Here is a 15,394-nt window from a genome sequence, read left to right on the forward strand (position 1 = left end):
TTGGGAACCACTGCTATATTGTTTGATTATCCTCCATGATTGAAAGCCAAGATAAAAATATTTATATAAATGAAATTCAGCTCATGGGCATAACTGCTCCAATTGCAGCATCTGGAAGTTAGGTAAAGTTTTAATGAAAAAGTAGCATTTAGGCCATATTGTAGCAAAGAATCTGGAGGGAGAATTTTAGCTGTTAAGACTAAATGTCAGAATTAAATTTGTTTGTATACTTGCCAACTTTCAAATGAAACTGTTTCACTGTACACTTCTCGTCAGAGCATCTACGCAACTAAGTGTGCCCCTATACACATAGGTTGCATAGATGCATGAGCAATGGCATTTGTATAAAGCTGTAGTGTATTTGAATGGTTTACACAAACCACGATCAGCTCACAAATCTATTGCATCACAACTTTTATTAAGAAAGATAAAAAAGATTTTGGACAGCTGTAGATTTATAATCAACCTGTCCAGAATTTATATAAACACTGATTATGTAACAGAATTCTAATTGAAATATTTGGTTTAAAATTGACAAAACCTATCCTAGTCTCTTTATACAATAATGTATATATTTATCCTGCAGCAAAGAATACTATCTTTCCAGAAGTAGGAAGGGAATCATACTACTGGGAAACTATAAACAGTGTTACCATGTCCTGAAACCGAAATTAATGTGTCATATGCAAATCAATTGTTACTTAATCATGAAATTACTACAGAAGATAGACTACTGAACATTGATTACAACAGTTCAACATCTTAAAGTCAAGTGTAAATCCAGCCACTGGTAAAGTGCAAATAACATGTCTGCCAAATTCTTTTTAGAAGGTAGAGCTGATGTCTGAAATGCTACTATGGTTATACAACTAACCAGAGGCATTGGCAGGATGCTACTAGCTCTAGCCAAGTTTATTGTAGTTCCTCTTAACTACCAGCCAAACATGTATTCCAGAGCTTTGGAAACAATGCTTTCATCTTTCCTTGGAGTCTGTCTGTCCGAAACCACCTACAAGAGAGACAAAACACATTATCAATAGCAGATTTATGACTTATGAAGGCATATGAATTCATTTTCTCCAGTATCAAGATGACTAACTTTTTCTTCATTATGTTCTTTCAAAATACCTGGTAGTCACTAGTTGAAGCTTTATATGCTGTAGCAAGAGGTCTCATAGTGGAGATTCTCGGAGTACTTGAAGGCTGCATTGGTGTACCTAATGTTTTCATTGGCGGTGTGAAGACTGAAGATTGGGATGATGCAGAGCCTCTATCTATGTTTTCCATCACACTCTACAAATAGATCAAATATTCACGTTAAAAAGCAGTATTAAAGCTATCTGAACCCAATTAACTTTTAAGAAGCCTAACAGAATATTGTTATTTCTTCACTACACATAGCATGAGAGACTATTTCTTCTCAATGAAGAACAAGTATATAATAGCCTTTGCTCCTAATATTTGATTATTAGAACTTGTCTGATTATCAGGCTGTGCCTAACTGGAATCAGCTACTAAATGCAGGCATAGCCGAGATAAATGAAATGCAGAAATAGTAGAAATTAGGCTCAATTACTTGTATCCACGTGTTCTTTCTGATGTTGACTGACTAAGGCTAAAATCCTATACTTACTTACCTGGGAGAAAGTCCTACTGAACTCAGTGGGTGCTTACTTCTTAGTAGACATAGAATTGTGCTGTAAAGGTTAAATTTCTTTGTAACAATGCAGAGTTTTTTGGAATAATATATTTTCAATACTATGTCCTGAATTGATAATAATCTATTTTATCGCCTTATTGCTCCCTTTCAGACAACATGCTAAACCATGCTGCTTAACCACAAAATGGTTAATGGAATGGAAGCAAACTATTAAAAGCCTAGCAGAACAGTCTTTACTGCCCATCTAAAGCAGAGAAAGAAAAGAGCCAATCTCACAGGATAAAGTTCTACCATCAAGGTGCTGCTATTGAAAAGAACCTATCTCAAACACGATCAAGGTAGCCTCTCTATTCTGATGATGACTGTAAGGCATTCACAAAACTTTTTTTTAAAAAATACATATTTACTCCACATGTTTGAAACACCATATAATGTCAACTCACTTTATCTATGCAAGGTTTCACTCCAATCATGATAGATTCACCAAAAATTCTTCCATCTTTGCTCAAGGCTTTTCTGGCCTGCAGCTTTGACTGATAGCGAATATGCATCCAGTTTCCTGTGTTAGACATCTGTACAGGGTAGGGAGAAGGAGTAGGACTTAGAAGCCAAGCTGGGCTGCTTTTGCTTTTAGAAAAATCCACAAATCTAGACTCACCACATGCTTCAATATGTTTCCATACTGTGCAAACTGTAGGAGGATATATGAAGCAGATGCTTGAGGAAACCTGTAAGATCAATTAAGAAAGACTCACATCATCACTTAAGGATGAGAAATAAAATTTAAGCTCTCAATATTCAGTCTGTCTTAACTCCTCTAACATTACGCCATTGTAATGTGCACAGAGGTGTGTACCATGTATCAAGTGGAAGTCAGTGATAATCAAATGCTGTCAGTCTTGTTACCCTTTTGTTATCCCTACACTTTAGGCAGCCTTCTTGACTGAGATGACTGCATATGAAAGACTGACTTTCAGATCAAAACACAGTTTAGCCAAAGTACTAGAATATTAAAATCCAAATATTTCCATTTAACGTTGATTGTGGATCAGGATGTCACGTGGCATTTTAATGTACCGTTCAGGAGTGCAGATGTAGCGGCAAATTTGGAGTTAACATGAGATGTTTAGAATGATTTCATTACATTTTACTCTGTAAACTGTTTTGATAACTTTGTTGAAATGCCATGTATAATTATCCTAAATATATCCTAAATATAAAATAAAGTAACACTGACACCCAAGACCAACCACTGATTTCACAACTTAAGGGATTTCAACAAAGGCCACACAAATTGAACATACACACACAGACAGCAGAAATGAACATGTACCCTTGTCACGGACCAGCAACAACCTGCTCTGTAAATGAAAATGGGAAACAAGCAAAATAATGTGTCCATATTCCTTTTTGTCCTTCCATTCTTGTGGCCTTTTCCACAGCCACCAGGTGGAAGTCTTTATTTCTCTTGTTGCTCCCACCAAACCACCCTCAAAATTCTCTGGAAGTCAGGTACCTACTTAGACAGTGTAGGGATTGGCTATTAGTTGTTGAGTGGGTAACCCCCTTCCCACCCCTCCGAAAAGGAGCAACAAGGATTCAGATAACGAAGTTTAAGTTTTACTGAAGAAAAGTGTCAATAGATAAGTTTTAAATATTAATGGATGCCCACACACCACATGCAAAAACCAGATGAGCAATAAGGTAATAAAAACAAACCATGAATAAACACACCTAGCTAATATAACTAGACTATTTTATCTAGGTCCCTTTTCCAAACAATATCTTAATTTCATTGGTCCAGATCTCTCAACCTATTCTCCAGTTCCAGCAGCTCTATTTCTTTCCTCTAGGACTCTGGTCTTCTTTCCTTCCTTCTTCCCTCTCTTAATTTAACACACACACTCTCTCTCTCTGCCTTTGGCTTGCATCTTCTAAAAAAACAACAAAGGGTTTTCTCTACCCAACTCCAACCAAATAGAAGGATAGTTTCTTGTTCATTTCTATAAACAAAGTTTCTGTTTCCTACGTTAAGAACTTTCCCCTCTCTTCTTCTGACCTTTTGTTAAATTTTATGATCTCCCACTTTTTGAGCACAACTTGCTGATCTCTACATTCTAACTAAACTTTTGACTTCTGAAGTGTTAAACTTCTTGCTGAAACTGACTAGCACACAGACAAAAATGTAATCCCATAACATCCTAAACCCAAACTAAATAAAAAATATTGCCGTTCTATTCCCTCACAATGTTTGCATTTTATCCTTTATATTTTACAAACTTCATTTAAATCCCCTACAGAGCTTATGCCCATGCATTGAAAATCACATGCAAGCTTAAGACTCATGTTTAAATGTGTGTACACATGCTCATCTCTGGCAACTTCGCTACCTCTTAGCATGATATAACGGCAGATCACTTACCCAAATACTGTTATCCAAGTGTCGTCAAGATGATCATCTGATGTTAGAGCATCTCCTTGAGTATAGAATGGATCTAGCTGAGCTGGAGACATTGTGGTCTTCCTGGGTTGTGCAAGACTTGCTGGACTGAATATACTTGCACCTGTCAAATTGCAATAAGATGTTCCTTAAATGGCACTGTAGTTAAAATTGAACTAGGCATTATAATCTGAAACAAAAAGCAGACACCATGCATTAACACTAGATTTTAAGTAACATCTTGAATTCATACTCATTAAATTCACAGATATGTCAGAACTGCAGAAAGAAAAGTAGAGAACTGCTGCTGATGGTATGCTTTCAAGGCCAGTAAAACAATTTGAGCTCCCGCCGTGACTAAACATTCTATGAAGGTCAAGTCAGCTATCTTAACTGCCAATCTTTTTCAACTTCTGTTAAGATAGAGCCAAACTATAATTAGTCATTTATCTGCTAGAGAGAACTCCCAAAGAATGATATTCAAGAGACTGGTAACCTAAAACTGTAGCTAGAATGTTGCCGTCATCCCTTTCACGCCCTGAGAGGAGCAGCAGAACTACTGCCTCTGATTATAGCAAACATTTTGCTATAACTATACAAGTTTGTGGCATTAATACAAACAACTTAGATACACATGAAGGCAAGAACTAGATGCATAACTAGAACCCTTGCTATTTTTGCCACAGCCAGCTCCAACCGTGGAAGAAACAATCTACCTTTCAGTTTTAGAAGCAGAATGGTCTTGAGCGCATGCAATGGATTGCTAATGCATCCACGCAAACAGTTTGGACAACTACTTATGATGGAAAAAGTATATCCAAACGAACATAAAGGCTTAAAAGGAGAAAGATGGCTGTTATGCTAGAAATATAAAACAGGCTTTTAATTCAGAAGTTCTAAATGATTTTGATGTTGACGTTCTTCCAACTGGAGATATGCATCAATCAGCACATAGCAAATGAGATGACCCATAGACAAAATAAGTAGATCATACTTCTGTTTATTTCACCCAGAGGCAAGATTTGAATAAGCATTTGGAAAGGAAATAAAGTCACAGAGAGAGCAATCCTATGACCCCTAAATAGCATTTTGAGATTCCCGGACAGCACTCAGACCTCAGATCCAGGAGTCTGAGCTCCTTGCAGTTGGCACAGAGAGAACCACAGCAGCTGCCTCTACAAGTTTGGAAATGCAAGTTCAGAGAGAAAAGGGACATGCCACTGGGCAGAGACGAGCTATCCCCAGCCTCCCTCCCTCCTGCTCCCCCAACACCTTAGCTAGATGGGTTGAGGCGCTGTGCCTCCCGCTCTGCTTGAAGGTTTACAAGTACTCAGGGCGAATCCGATAGGTTTACGCCCTAACATTGAAGAGTACTGTGTCTCTAAGAAAAACCTGTACCATGCACCATGGCAGCAAGTTTGCTACTTATTTCCTACTGGTTTCAGTCTAGAAGCAGAGGGCCAGTAGAGTGATTCACACACATTAGCCTGCAATTGTATTTTAGTCAGTTCAACCTCTTGCTTCACATATAAAACCAGCATAAGGCTAACATGGCATAGAACTTTATGAACCAGAACAAGTCTGATGAGATGTCCTACCTGTTCCAGGGGTTGCTGGCATGCATCCAGAAACTGGACTCTGTGTTACAGAAAAACTGGCCTGCATAATAGCACAAAAGTTAGTCTGAAATTGTGTTTGGAAAGTTACAATTCTTCAAAATGTAAAAACAACATTTCAACAGTAAAGCCAGGCAGTGCAACATTTGCACAGCTTCAATACACATAAGACTACCACATTGCTATGAAAGAAGTGGAGGTCTCCCAGTCCTTGCTAGATACAACTGAACTGACTACTCAAAAGATTAAACAGAAGCAAAATTATGCTACTTACGGGCCACTTTTTTTGAACGACCAAATACCCATTTTATATCTCTGACTGTTTGACAGCCATGCCCAGACACAGTTGAAGCTCTGTTCTTCTGCAGTACTGTGACATATGCAGCCAAGGCTCAGCCAGCAAAGGGAAGCAGTTGAATATACCAGCCTACAACTGTCTCCCTCTGAATACAAATACTGACTTCAATAACAAAGCAGACAATAGTCCAGTTTATTATTTGTGAGTAAAATAAAATAAAGCTATCAGATTGGAATAAAATATTTAAGCTACTTAAACAGGTATATTTTTTTCAAACAATACAGGGATTCTAGTGCAAATCCATCTTACTCCCTATTTTCAACCACCAAGCTGTGGCCTAGTATCAAATAACTACATTGTCCCAGCACCTGAGTAAACAAAATATGAACTGATGTGTAGTTCGCTAAGTATTTTAGAATATGCATAACAAAGCATTTCAATTAATAAACGTAAGCCATAATGGCCCAGAAATCTTGTGTTATTGCTCAGTACTTCAGACTTAATTTTCTAGTATTTAGATTTTAAGAAATAAAAAGTATGAGGGCAGTAATGTTACAGGGCTGTTTGTGCTTCCTTGACTCTTGATCTAACCTACTGTAAATTTCTGTTTTCACTCTTTCTAAAATAGCCAGAATAGATATTGTAGAGATCAGAATAGATATTTAAGTATGGTTGGCATTTATATCCTTTAGCTTTTTAAAAAGCAGTAAGCTACAAGTATTTTGCTAGTAACTTAATAAAAAAAAAGATGTCCACACCTTAAGACCTTTCAGTTAATTTTCCAATTATTAAGAATTAAAATATTGCTTACAATAGAGTGCATGACCTCAGTCTTTAAGAGATTTCAACATAACCAGGGGCCTGCAGATTTTGTCTGGACTTAGTAGCCAGCCAAAATGTATGTTTACCACTAACGTTGCCCATCCCCAAAGGAGAAGAGTGGGGTCACATCTTTGTGACACCAAGGCCCAGCATGACTTCTGATGCAAGACCCTACACTTCTTCCCAGCTCCAAGCAGGGACTCTACCTGATGGGATACTTAGATACACTCAAAGTCAGCCTTCCCCAAACTGGTACCCTCTAGATGTGTTGGACTGCAACTCCTATAATCCCTAGCCAGCATGGCCATTGGCTGGGAATTATAGTTGTAGTGTATCACGTCTGGAGAGCACCAAGTTGGGAAAAGCTGCTCTAAATTCCCCAAGATCTCTCACTACTTTCTAGTATTTTTTCCAAGGTTCAGAAAGACATCATGTCATTGTTCTTCACTATACTCTGGAGAAGGACAGAAACTCTCAACAGAATAAGAAGAGTGCTTTCTATGGCCAAGTGCATTTGTGGCTCCCTTCACATAGCTGTAGCAAGTGTCATGGCAGAGATTGTAACTTAGGTATAACTTGCACTTTACCAGATATATGCAATTTCAGGCAAGTTGCGAAGAAACTAGGGTTTGGGAGTTCAGCCGTGGCATGCTCCACAAGCTCCCCACTTGCGCGACCCCACTTGAAGGAGCTAGGCCACGCAAGCCTTTGAGTGGCTGTGGGAATTACACACTTTCCAGAGGCCCCAGAAAATGCGCTTTGCCAGAACCTTGTTATTGGTACTATATTAATGAACATAGGACAGCAGTGTCTGCCTTGGTTATGGTTACTGTGATGTTTTACTGTTTATTGCCAATTATGTATGATCTAAGTATTTGTAATGTTTTAATGATTGTTGCTATTTAGGATGTAAGTGCTATTTGGACTTCGAATAGAAGGCTGGTAAGTGACTGGTTCTGCAGGGAGAGAGAGTGAGTGAATAGAATGTGAAGTGAATGCTGATTGGCTGGTGGTTCAAAGGTTTGGATTGGCAGCTAGCAGTGAGAGGGAGGAGTGGGGGAAGAGCAGTTGAGTGTTGCATGTGGAGAGAGGAAGGGAGCGTCTGGGTTTGTCTGCGAAAGGGTCTAGAACAGAGTAGGAACCACATATTTTATTATTTTGGGAACAGAGTAAATGGTAGGCGATAGCGTAGGTTAGTGAGTAGCGTAAGCAGGGTTACCTATGAAATTGTATTGAAACGAACAAATAGTGTGATAAATGAAATCATAAGCTTTGTAAACTGTATAAACTTACTTAATGTTAAATAAGTATTATACTGCTTCATAAATTGGATTGGATTCTTAAAGTACCTGAGGTAAGGCATAGTGTTATATGGTGGCAGCATTGAAGGAAGGGTGAATAGAGTGCTGGACTGGCTGCTGTGAGGCCAAAAAGGGTCAGTAAGTCACAGGATCAGTGAGCAGCATTCTGATGACTTGTCCCATAGTTAAGATCCTTTTATTATAGAGAGAAATAAAGGAGACCCAAAGGGGAGTTATCACAGTTACTATGGAAGGGAGGCCTGAGGTTGACAGTTTTAAAATGTCTAAGATTAAAAATTGCACAGGGTGAGTCAAGCAAATGAACTGTAGCTAGAAAGTCCATAAAGAACATTATTGGTCAGAGGCTCTGGACAGGAGATTTGAAAAAATGTCAGAGGAGTTGGGAAAAGTAAGTTGGTAGCCTGATGAAAGGAAGCTTGTGGGTGAGGAAAGCAGAGCTCAGAGCTGATAAAAGAACAAGCCCCTACTAGAAGATCAGAATACTGGAGCAGATTGCTGAGGGGAACAGGAAGTCATGCTGTGAGGTTGTGGTGAAGCTTATAGCAGGCAGCAGACTGCAGCACCAGAAGGCTTCAGGAAGAGGTCTGACCAGAGGGAACTTGAGCAAGAGTCCTTGAAACTGAATCATGCTGGAAAATAGAAGCAACAGGAACAGCTGGAGGCAGAGAAAGACTGCTCTACAGCATCTGTTCCTAGTTATGAGTGATTGACTGGGCTGTAGTTGAGGGAAATCTGGCAGGAGGGGAAAGCTACTGAGAGCTTAATTTAGCAGGAGAAGGCTCTGCTCCATAGTAGGAATGGTAACCAGGCATGTTTAATTTAAATACATTTAGGCAATTTTAACCTATTCAAAGAGTGATAGTTTATTCCCTTTTGTAAATAATTCCTTTAATGAAGAACTCAATGTTGTTAATCTTGAAAGGTTGTCTCAAGCAGGATTGCACTCAAGTGCAGTTGTTCTGGAGGGGGTTACACTCCCCTAAATGATCAGATTCGTAGTTTAGGGGATGCTCTTAGACTCAGAACTGTTACTTGAGGTACAAGTAAACTCGGTGGCGCTGAACACCTGATATACCAACTACACCTAATCTGGACAGAGATCGCCTAGCTATAGTTATCCATGCCCTGACAAACTCTCATCTGGATTACTGCAATGCATGATAGGTGGGCTGCCTTTGAAAACAGTACCGAAACTTCAGCTGGCCCAAAACAGGTTAGTGAGATTGTTAATGGGAATTGGTCAATGTGACATGCCAGTACTTTTCCAGCTGCACTGGCTGCCAATCCATGTCTAGGCCTGATTTGTAGTGCTGGTATTAACATTCAAAGCCCTAAATGGCTTGGGGCCAGGATACCTAAAGAATAGGGGTGTGCACGTACCCCCCGCTCCACATGGGCGACAGCGGCAGGGCCCGGTAAACCCCACTTACCTTTCCGGCGGAGCTCCGGATCGAGGCGAAGGATCCGCCTTCACCTCGATCCTCTTCGCCACGCTCCGCCGGCCCCCCAATCCTCTTCGCCTCCGCCTTAAGGGCAGGCGAAGCCCCCCACTCTGCTTCTAATTCGCCGGTTCGATTAGAAGAGGAGCACATCCCTACTAAAGAATAGTCTCCTGCCATATGTATGTGTCCAGACCCTAAGATCCCTTTCAGCAGTCCTTATCCAGGAACCCCTGCCAAAAGAACTAGGGCAAGTGGCTATCAGAAAAAGGGATGTTTCTGCTGTGGCACCCCAGTTGTGGAATGAACTTCCAAAAGAGTGGTGAAAATCTTTTTATTTTCTCGGGCATTTTAGCATTTGTCTTTTAGCTTGTTTAAATCTGCTATTGCATTTTAGTTCTCTGCACTGCTGCTAGATTGCACTCTGGTTGTACTTTAAACTGTAGTTTTATATTTTACATCGCATTTCATGCAGTATTTCTGGTTTTCATTTATGTGATCTGCGCAGGGAGCTTTGGCTATTGGATGGTATAGAAATGTAATAAATAAATAAAGTGATGGTATCAATTCTATACCCATGCTATAGGGCTAAACTACTGTGTTACTTTTAGCTACAGAGGATTTATGTTGGTGGCAGCAGTTAAATGCTTAATAATTGAGGCAACATTCCCTAATGGTGTGGTATACCTGGGAAACTAAAAGTTTTGGCAACGAGTTCTATAAGCCCAAACCTCACTGTCTATTTTAAAAAAAGAAACATAGGTGGTCACAGTGATGATCACAGCTTTATTGTTACAGAATCCAAGACAATTTATTGCTATTTTTATTACTATCCAAAATTAGGTGTTTTGGACTAGAACTTCCATCCTCCCTAGCTATTTTTTTAAAAAGTGTGTGTGTGGGTAAATAAATCTAGCAACAGCTGGTACGGTTACTTACTAATCTAGAAAGGAAGAGAATTATTTACCATATGCAACTTTCAGTTTAACTTTGCAAAGAGTTTTAGGGTCACTTACTGGCCTTCTTGAAGTCAGGGGTGTTGATCCAAGACCTGGGCTAGCTACGTCATCATATATACTTCTAACTGGTGGAGCACCACCTTTATCTTTGTGCGTTGGAACTACTGGCTGTGGAGGAGATCCACCTAAGTGAAATGCAGCATAACATTAAAAGCTGTTCATCAACACCTTGTTACACCAACATCTTGTTATCTTGCAAAACTAAATGTGCCACATCTTTCTAATAATCAACTGTTAGTTATCTTTTAGAGAATTCCCATTTTATGTATTGAGCTGTGAGCAGAAGTAAACCACAACTCTCAGTTGTGCTTACATGCTTGAGGTTCTGTAACTCTGTGAAAGAATGGTGCAAATGTCTATCCAATACCGATTCACTAAGAACAATGGCAAATCATCAGCTGTATCTAGTTTTGAGAACTGCAGTATAAGCCTGGCTTTTACAGCTGAGATGAAGAACAAGCTAGGAAAGTTATCTGACAAATGTTTAGCTAACAGACTAGATGGGATTGTGGCTGCAATCCTTAACACACTTACCCCCTTGAACACAATGAGACTTACTCCTAGTAAACATGCATAAGGTGGTTCTCCAAGTATCTCAGGAAAAGCACTTTAGAGTATGCTAGCTATTCCTCAATCTGAATTTCACTCACGCATAGTACTGCCACTTTATATACTAGAGAACCAACATTAAAGTGTCATTGCTCAGGATTACTAATTTGCTCAAGATTACCGATTTGACTGCAAAGCAGTAATTTCACCTAATGCTTCCATAGTTTAAAGGTGCCACTACTCAAAAAGTTACACCGGCATACAAGGAGCAGTATCCTACACTGCTGGCATGCCAGAAGGGCAGAAACACGTGTTGCCAGAAGAGGCTAAGTCAGCAGAGCTCACAGCACTAACTCTCCATTGTACTAGCAATTGGACCCACTGGTACAACGGAACAAGTGGAAGCAAACCCGAAGTACTGGATACTGCTGAATGTATGCTCTGTTAGTCTAAAAGCACCCAGACAGCTTTCACTATAGGGTGGCACAGAAATGTAGCTAACCAATAAATAAATTTTAGACAGCAGCATCTTTGTGCAAACCCAGGCAAGCAGATAATTATACTCTGAAGAGGTCACAAGTAACTTCAGTCCCATTCATTTCAATGGGACTGCTCTAAGTAGAACTAACATTGGACACTACTCATATCAACCAGCCGGTTCTTTAAGATCATCTGCTACAGCACTTGTTCATATACTTCCAAAGAGGTATGAACATAGCTAAAAGGGAGGGCTCTGTCAGCAGTGATACCACGGTTATGGAATGATGTCCACAAAGAAGTTCATCTGACAGCAACATTGCGATCATTGAGGCACTGTGAAATTATACTTTTGTTTTCTCAGGAATTTTAACAGATATTGTTAATTTAATCAAGCAAGTTTTAAAGTTTAATCTGCAGTTTTCTTGCTTGTGCTTTTTATATTTGTTTTACACTATGCTGCCCTAAAATCTAAGAGTGATACAAAACCGTTTTCAATAAAATAAAGCAGCCCGCTCTCTGGATTTGAAAAGGATCAACCACTTTCCATAGAAGATCAGAAGTCCCCACATGCACAATAGAATGTTTCCTTCAGGAATTGTGCCCTTATGCATTGAACAAGTGCACATGAAACAGGTATATTTGAATATATTTTTGATCCCCATAATTCTGTGTAAATGTGTTTTGCATATAATCTTTTAAGGTAACCACAACTAAGTGCAGTGTTTTTAATCAACAAGCCTGTCATATTTTGTTATCCTTGGTACTCTCTCAAGATCCAGTGTGTGAGTTCAAATTTGCATAAACAGGAAAGTTAACATACTGGGGCAATCTGCATAACATAACCAAGCTCAGATTCTGTGCCAAAAATCAAACCTATACTGCAGCAACAGGGATCATGTGACCCTCCAGATGTCGGTGGACTGCAACCCTTCACCACTGGCTCTGATGGGTAGGGCTGATGGGAGTTTCAGGGCCATACATTCTCAATCACATTCACTTAAACCAATTTTGTAAATAGAATCTATGGCTAGAAATACAATGTGTTTGCTGGTGAATTGATAACAGCCTCTAGAAAATAAATACTTCTATATTTTCCATTAAAAAAAACCATGCATTATATTCTGATAGTCTACCAGTGAAATTGGCCAATTTCGAAGTTGTTGGGTGACTATCCACAAGAAGCATGCATACATTATACAGCAAATATAAACACACTGCTCTTTTGACATTCTAAAAGGAGTGTGAAGACTTTTCAGTAATCCTGAAACAAAAGTTGTCTGGAGATAAACATTTTAAAGGGCATTTGAGCAGCTGGGCAGGCATACCATTGCCAACAGGAGCTTCTCTCTCTTTTTAAATTTTAAACAACAAAGAGCTGATTTTTCCCCTTGATCAAATATTTCAATTCAAATACCCTTGGCTGTTGGAAAAACTTTTATATATTTATACAGCACATTACATTAAAGCCTTACTTTGTTTTAGCTTTGCTTTCTAAATACAAGCCAAACGTGCTGAACCAGATCTTAATTGATTTAGGAAATCTGAGAAATTTCTGGAAACTACATCACTGAAAGATTTCCAAGAATCTCTCTTGTTCCCAAAAGAGAAGGGTAACCCCAAATCAGTTTGTATAAAAGCAATATGCAGCCAGCTGCTATCAAAATGAGTAGGAACAAGTCACAAGTAGGAACAAGTCCAAAGAATCAAGAGGAGCTAATTTCTTTTTCTTCTTTCTATCCATGTTGCTCTTTTAATTTGCTAGCATATGAGGGTCGCATCCCTACGGTCAAGACAGGAAAACATGCGAAGATAGCATTCCATTTTGTCTTGTATCCTTCAGGCTAAAACATAGATCTAACTTAGTTCACTGCTGTACAGGTCATCACAGGTATGCTTGAAGAGTCCCATAGGTTATATCAAACTGTGTCCTTCAGCGAGCAGAATGGACACCTCTGCGGGTAACAAGTTCCCTCTCTCACCTGCAGTCCCCCAAATCTGCTCAAAAGGGTTTGGGGAAACTCTGAAGCAGATTTAGGGTGCAGGGGAGGAGAGGAAGTGAAACTGCAGTTACATAAGCGGACATCTGCTCATGTAATGATGGATTTAGTTTGTAGTAAAACTGGAGGACTCCCAGCTTAATTCAAACTGTGACCTGAGCAGACACTCACCCCCTACCACCCCAATACCAGTCTTAGTTCAAAACCAGTTTACCAGCAAGCATTGGAGATCTCATTTCCATTACACCAACCGAAGGACCACTTAAGGAGCGAGGTTGTGGTGTCACAGGAGTTGGTAAATCACCCATCAAAAATCCAGGCAAAAATTGAGCACCAGCACCTGGCTTTGGAGAGGTAGGGGAACCCAGCGCCATTGGTTCAGCACCTGTATTGTAAAACATTTCACATAATGGCTTAGCAAGTCTACACAAGCAAAGTACATTAACTAGCTTGTAACACAACTTTAGAAATCACTGCCAAAATGAATGAAGGCTACTAAAGCATTTAAGGGTGCAATCCTACGCATGTTTAGGCAGGGGAAAAAGTCCTACAACTCTCAACATGACCCAGTTAGCATGGCTGGCTGGTTCATGCTGGGAGTTATAGGATATTTTTCTGTCTAAACACGCATAGGATTGCATACTAAATAGCTTATTTATGTAATAAATACAAACAAATAAAGGCATGAATTTAGAAGAATAGTGGGCAGCACCCTTTGGAGCAGACAAAACTAGCACAAATGAAGCTACCCCATTTTATTTAACACCCCTATGAAGTAGTGACTAGCCTAAGGCCACCCACAGCTTCATGGTTGAGCAGATATTTGAAACCAAGACCCTTTGGTCCAAGCCCAGTGCTATTCCCTATGCCACACTACATCTTAAATTTATTTAATCCATTTCTTAATCACCTCGCAAGACCCTATTGCTTCCCGAGGAAACATACAGCATAAAAACAATACGAAGGTATTAACAAAACTATATACACTAAGTAAACAGTCTTCACTAAACCCAGTTTCAATAAAATGCAATTCCAAAAGAGAGAGAAATAAACAAGCAAAAGCAGACAAAGATGGCAGAGTTTAAAAAGTAAGGCAATCCAGCAACATGTTCGTGCGAGTAACTGGGCTGGAGAGCAACCTCGCCTTAACGGCATACCTAAAAAAGCAGGCCGAAAAGCAGACAGAAGGCGATGTAGGCGTTTGCACGGGCTTAAGGACGTCTGGGGGGGGGGGGGGTTCACGTGCCCCCACGCGCTCAGCCAAGAACCCGGACGAGCCCTCCTGACGGCTGCCTCCACTCGCTCGTTCGAAGTCTTTTGCCCTCCTCCCAGAGCCCAGGGGTTCCGCGTTCGCCTTCCCGCTGACGTCACAGCCATGGCCCACCTGGAGGGAGTCTCGACCCCGCCCTCTCCCTCCTCAAGTCCCAACGGAGGAGTTACGCCCACGCCCCTCCGGGCATTTGGCGCGTTCTAGAATTTCCTCCCCCGCCCTCCGCCCCCCGCACGCACGCACGCGTTGAGTCCGGAGGGTGGCCGTTGAACGGCCGCGAACTCCGCCGGACCTGACCGAGCCCTGAGGGGGGAGAAGCGGCAAGAACAGAACGCCGGGACCAAGGCGGGAAGGGGAAGGGAAGGCCAGCCAAGAGCCCGTGAAGGGTCGGAGAGGGCTACTCACCCACAGAGGGGGAAGGCAGCGGCAGCTCCATACCGAAGGCAGCCATACGCCCCACGCGCCGGGGAGGCACCAACGAA

General features: G+C 40.5%; 1 protein-coding gene across 2 annotated transcripts in view; it reads right to left on the reverse strand.

The window, feature by feature from the left end:
• NUP35 (nucleoporin 35) overlaps positions 1-15,394 on the reverse strand; it is a 408,778-nt gene extending 393,384 nt beyond the window's left edge. The window contains exons 1-9 of one of the 2 annotated variants that reach the window (XR_010025031.1): positions 15,318-15,394; positions 13,857-14,027; positions 10,614-10,741; positions 5,699-5,759; positions 4,083-4,224; positions 2,319-2,388; positions 2,104-2,232; positions 1,129-1,293; positions 490-1,009 (exon numbers count right to left, since the gene is read on the reverse strand). Coding sequence is in view for 1 of the 2 variants with exons in the window: in XM_063116297.1 (XP_062972367.1) it covers positions 932-1,009; positions 1,129-1,293; positions 2,104-2,232; positions 2,319-2,388; positions 4,083-4,224; positions 5,699-5,759; positions 10,614-10,741; positions 13,857-14,027; positions 15,318-15,363 (990 nt within the window). In the remaining variant the exon portion in view is untranslated. Of the gene's footprint in view, positions 1-399; positions 1,010-1,128; positions 1,294-2,103; positions 2,233-2,318; positions 2,389-4,082; positions 4,225-5,698; positions 5,760-10,613; positions 10,742-13,856; positions 14,028-15,317 lie in introns of those variants that run through there. The other variant, XM_063116297.1, reaches the window with a different exon arrangement.

Source organism: Elgaria multicarinata, chromosome 2, assembly GCF_023053635.1.
Source record: "Elgaria multicarinata webbii isolate HBS135686 ecotype San Diego chromosome 2, rElgMul1.1.pri, whole genome shotgun sequence".
Lineage (NCBI taxonomy): Eukaryota > Metazoa > Chordata > Lepidosauria > Squamata > Anguidae > Elgaria > Elgaria multicarinata.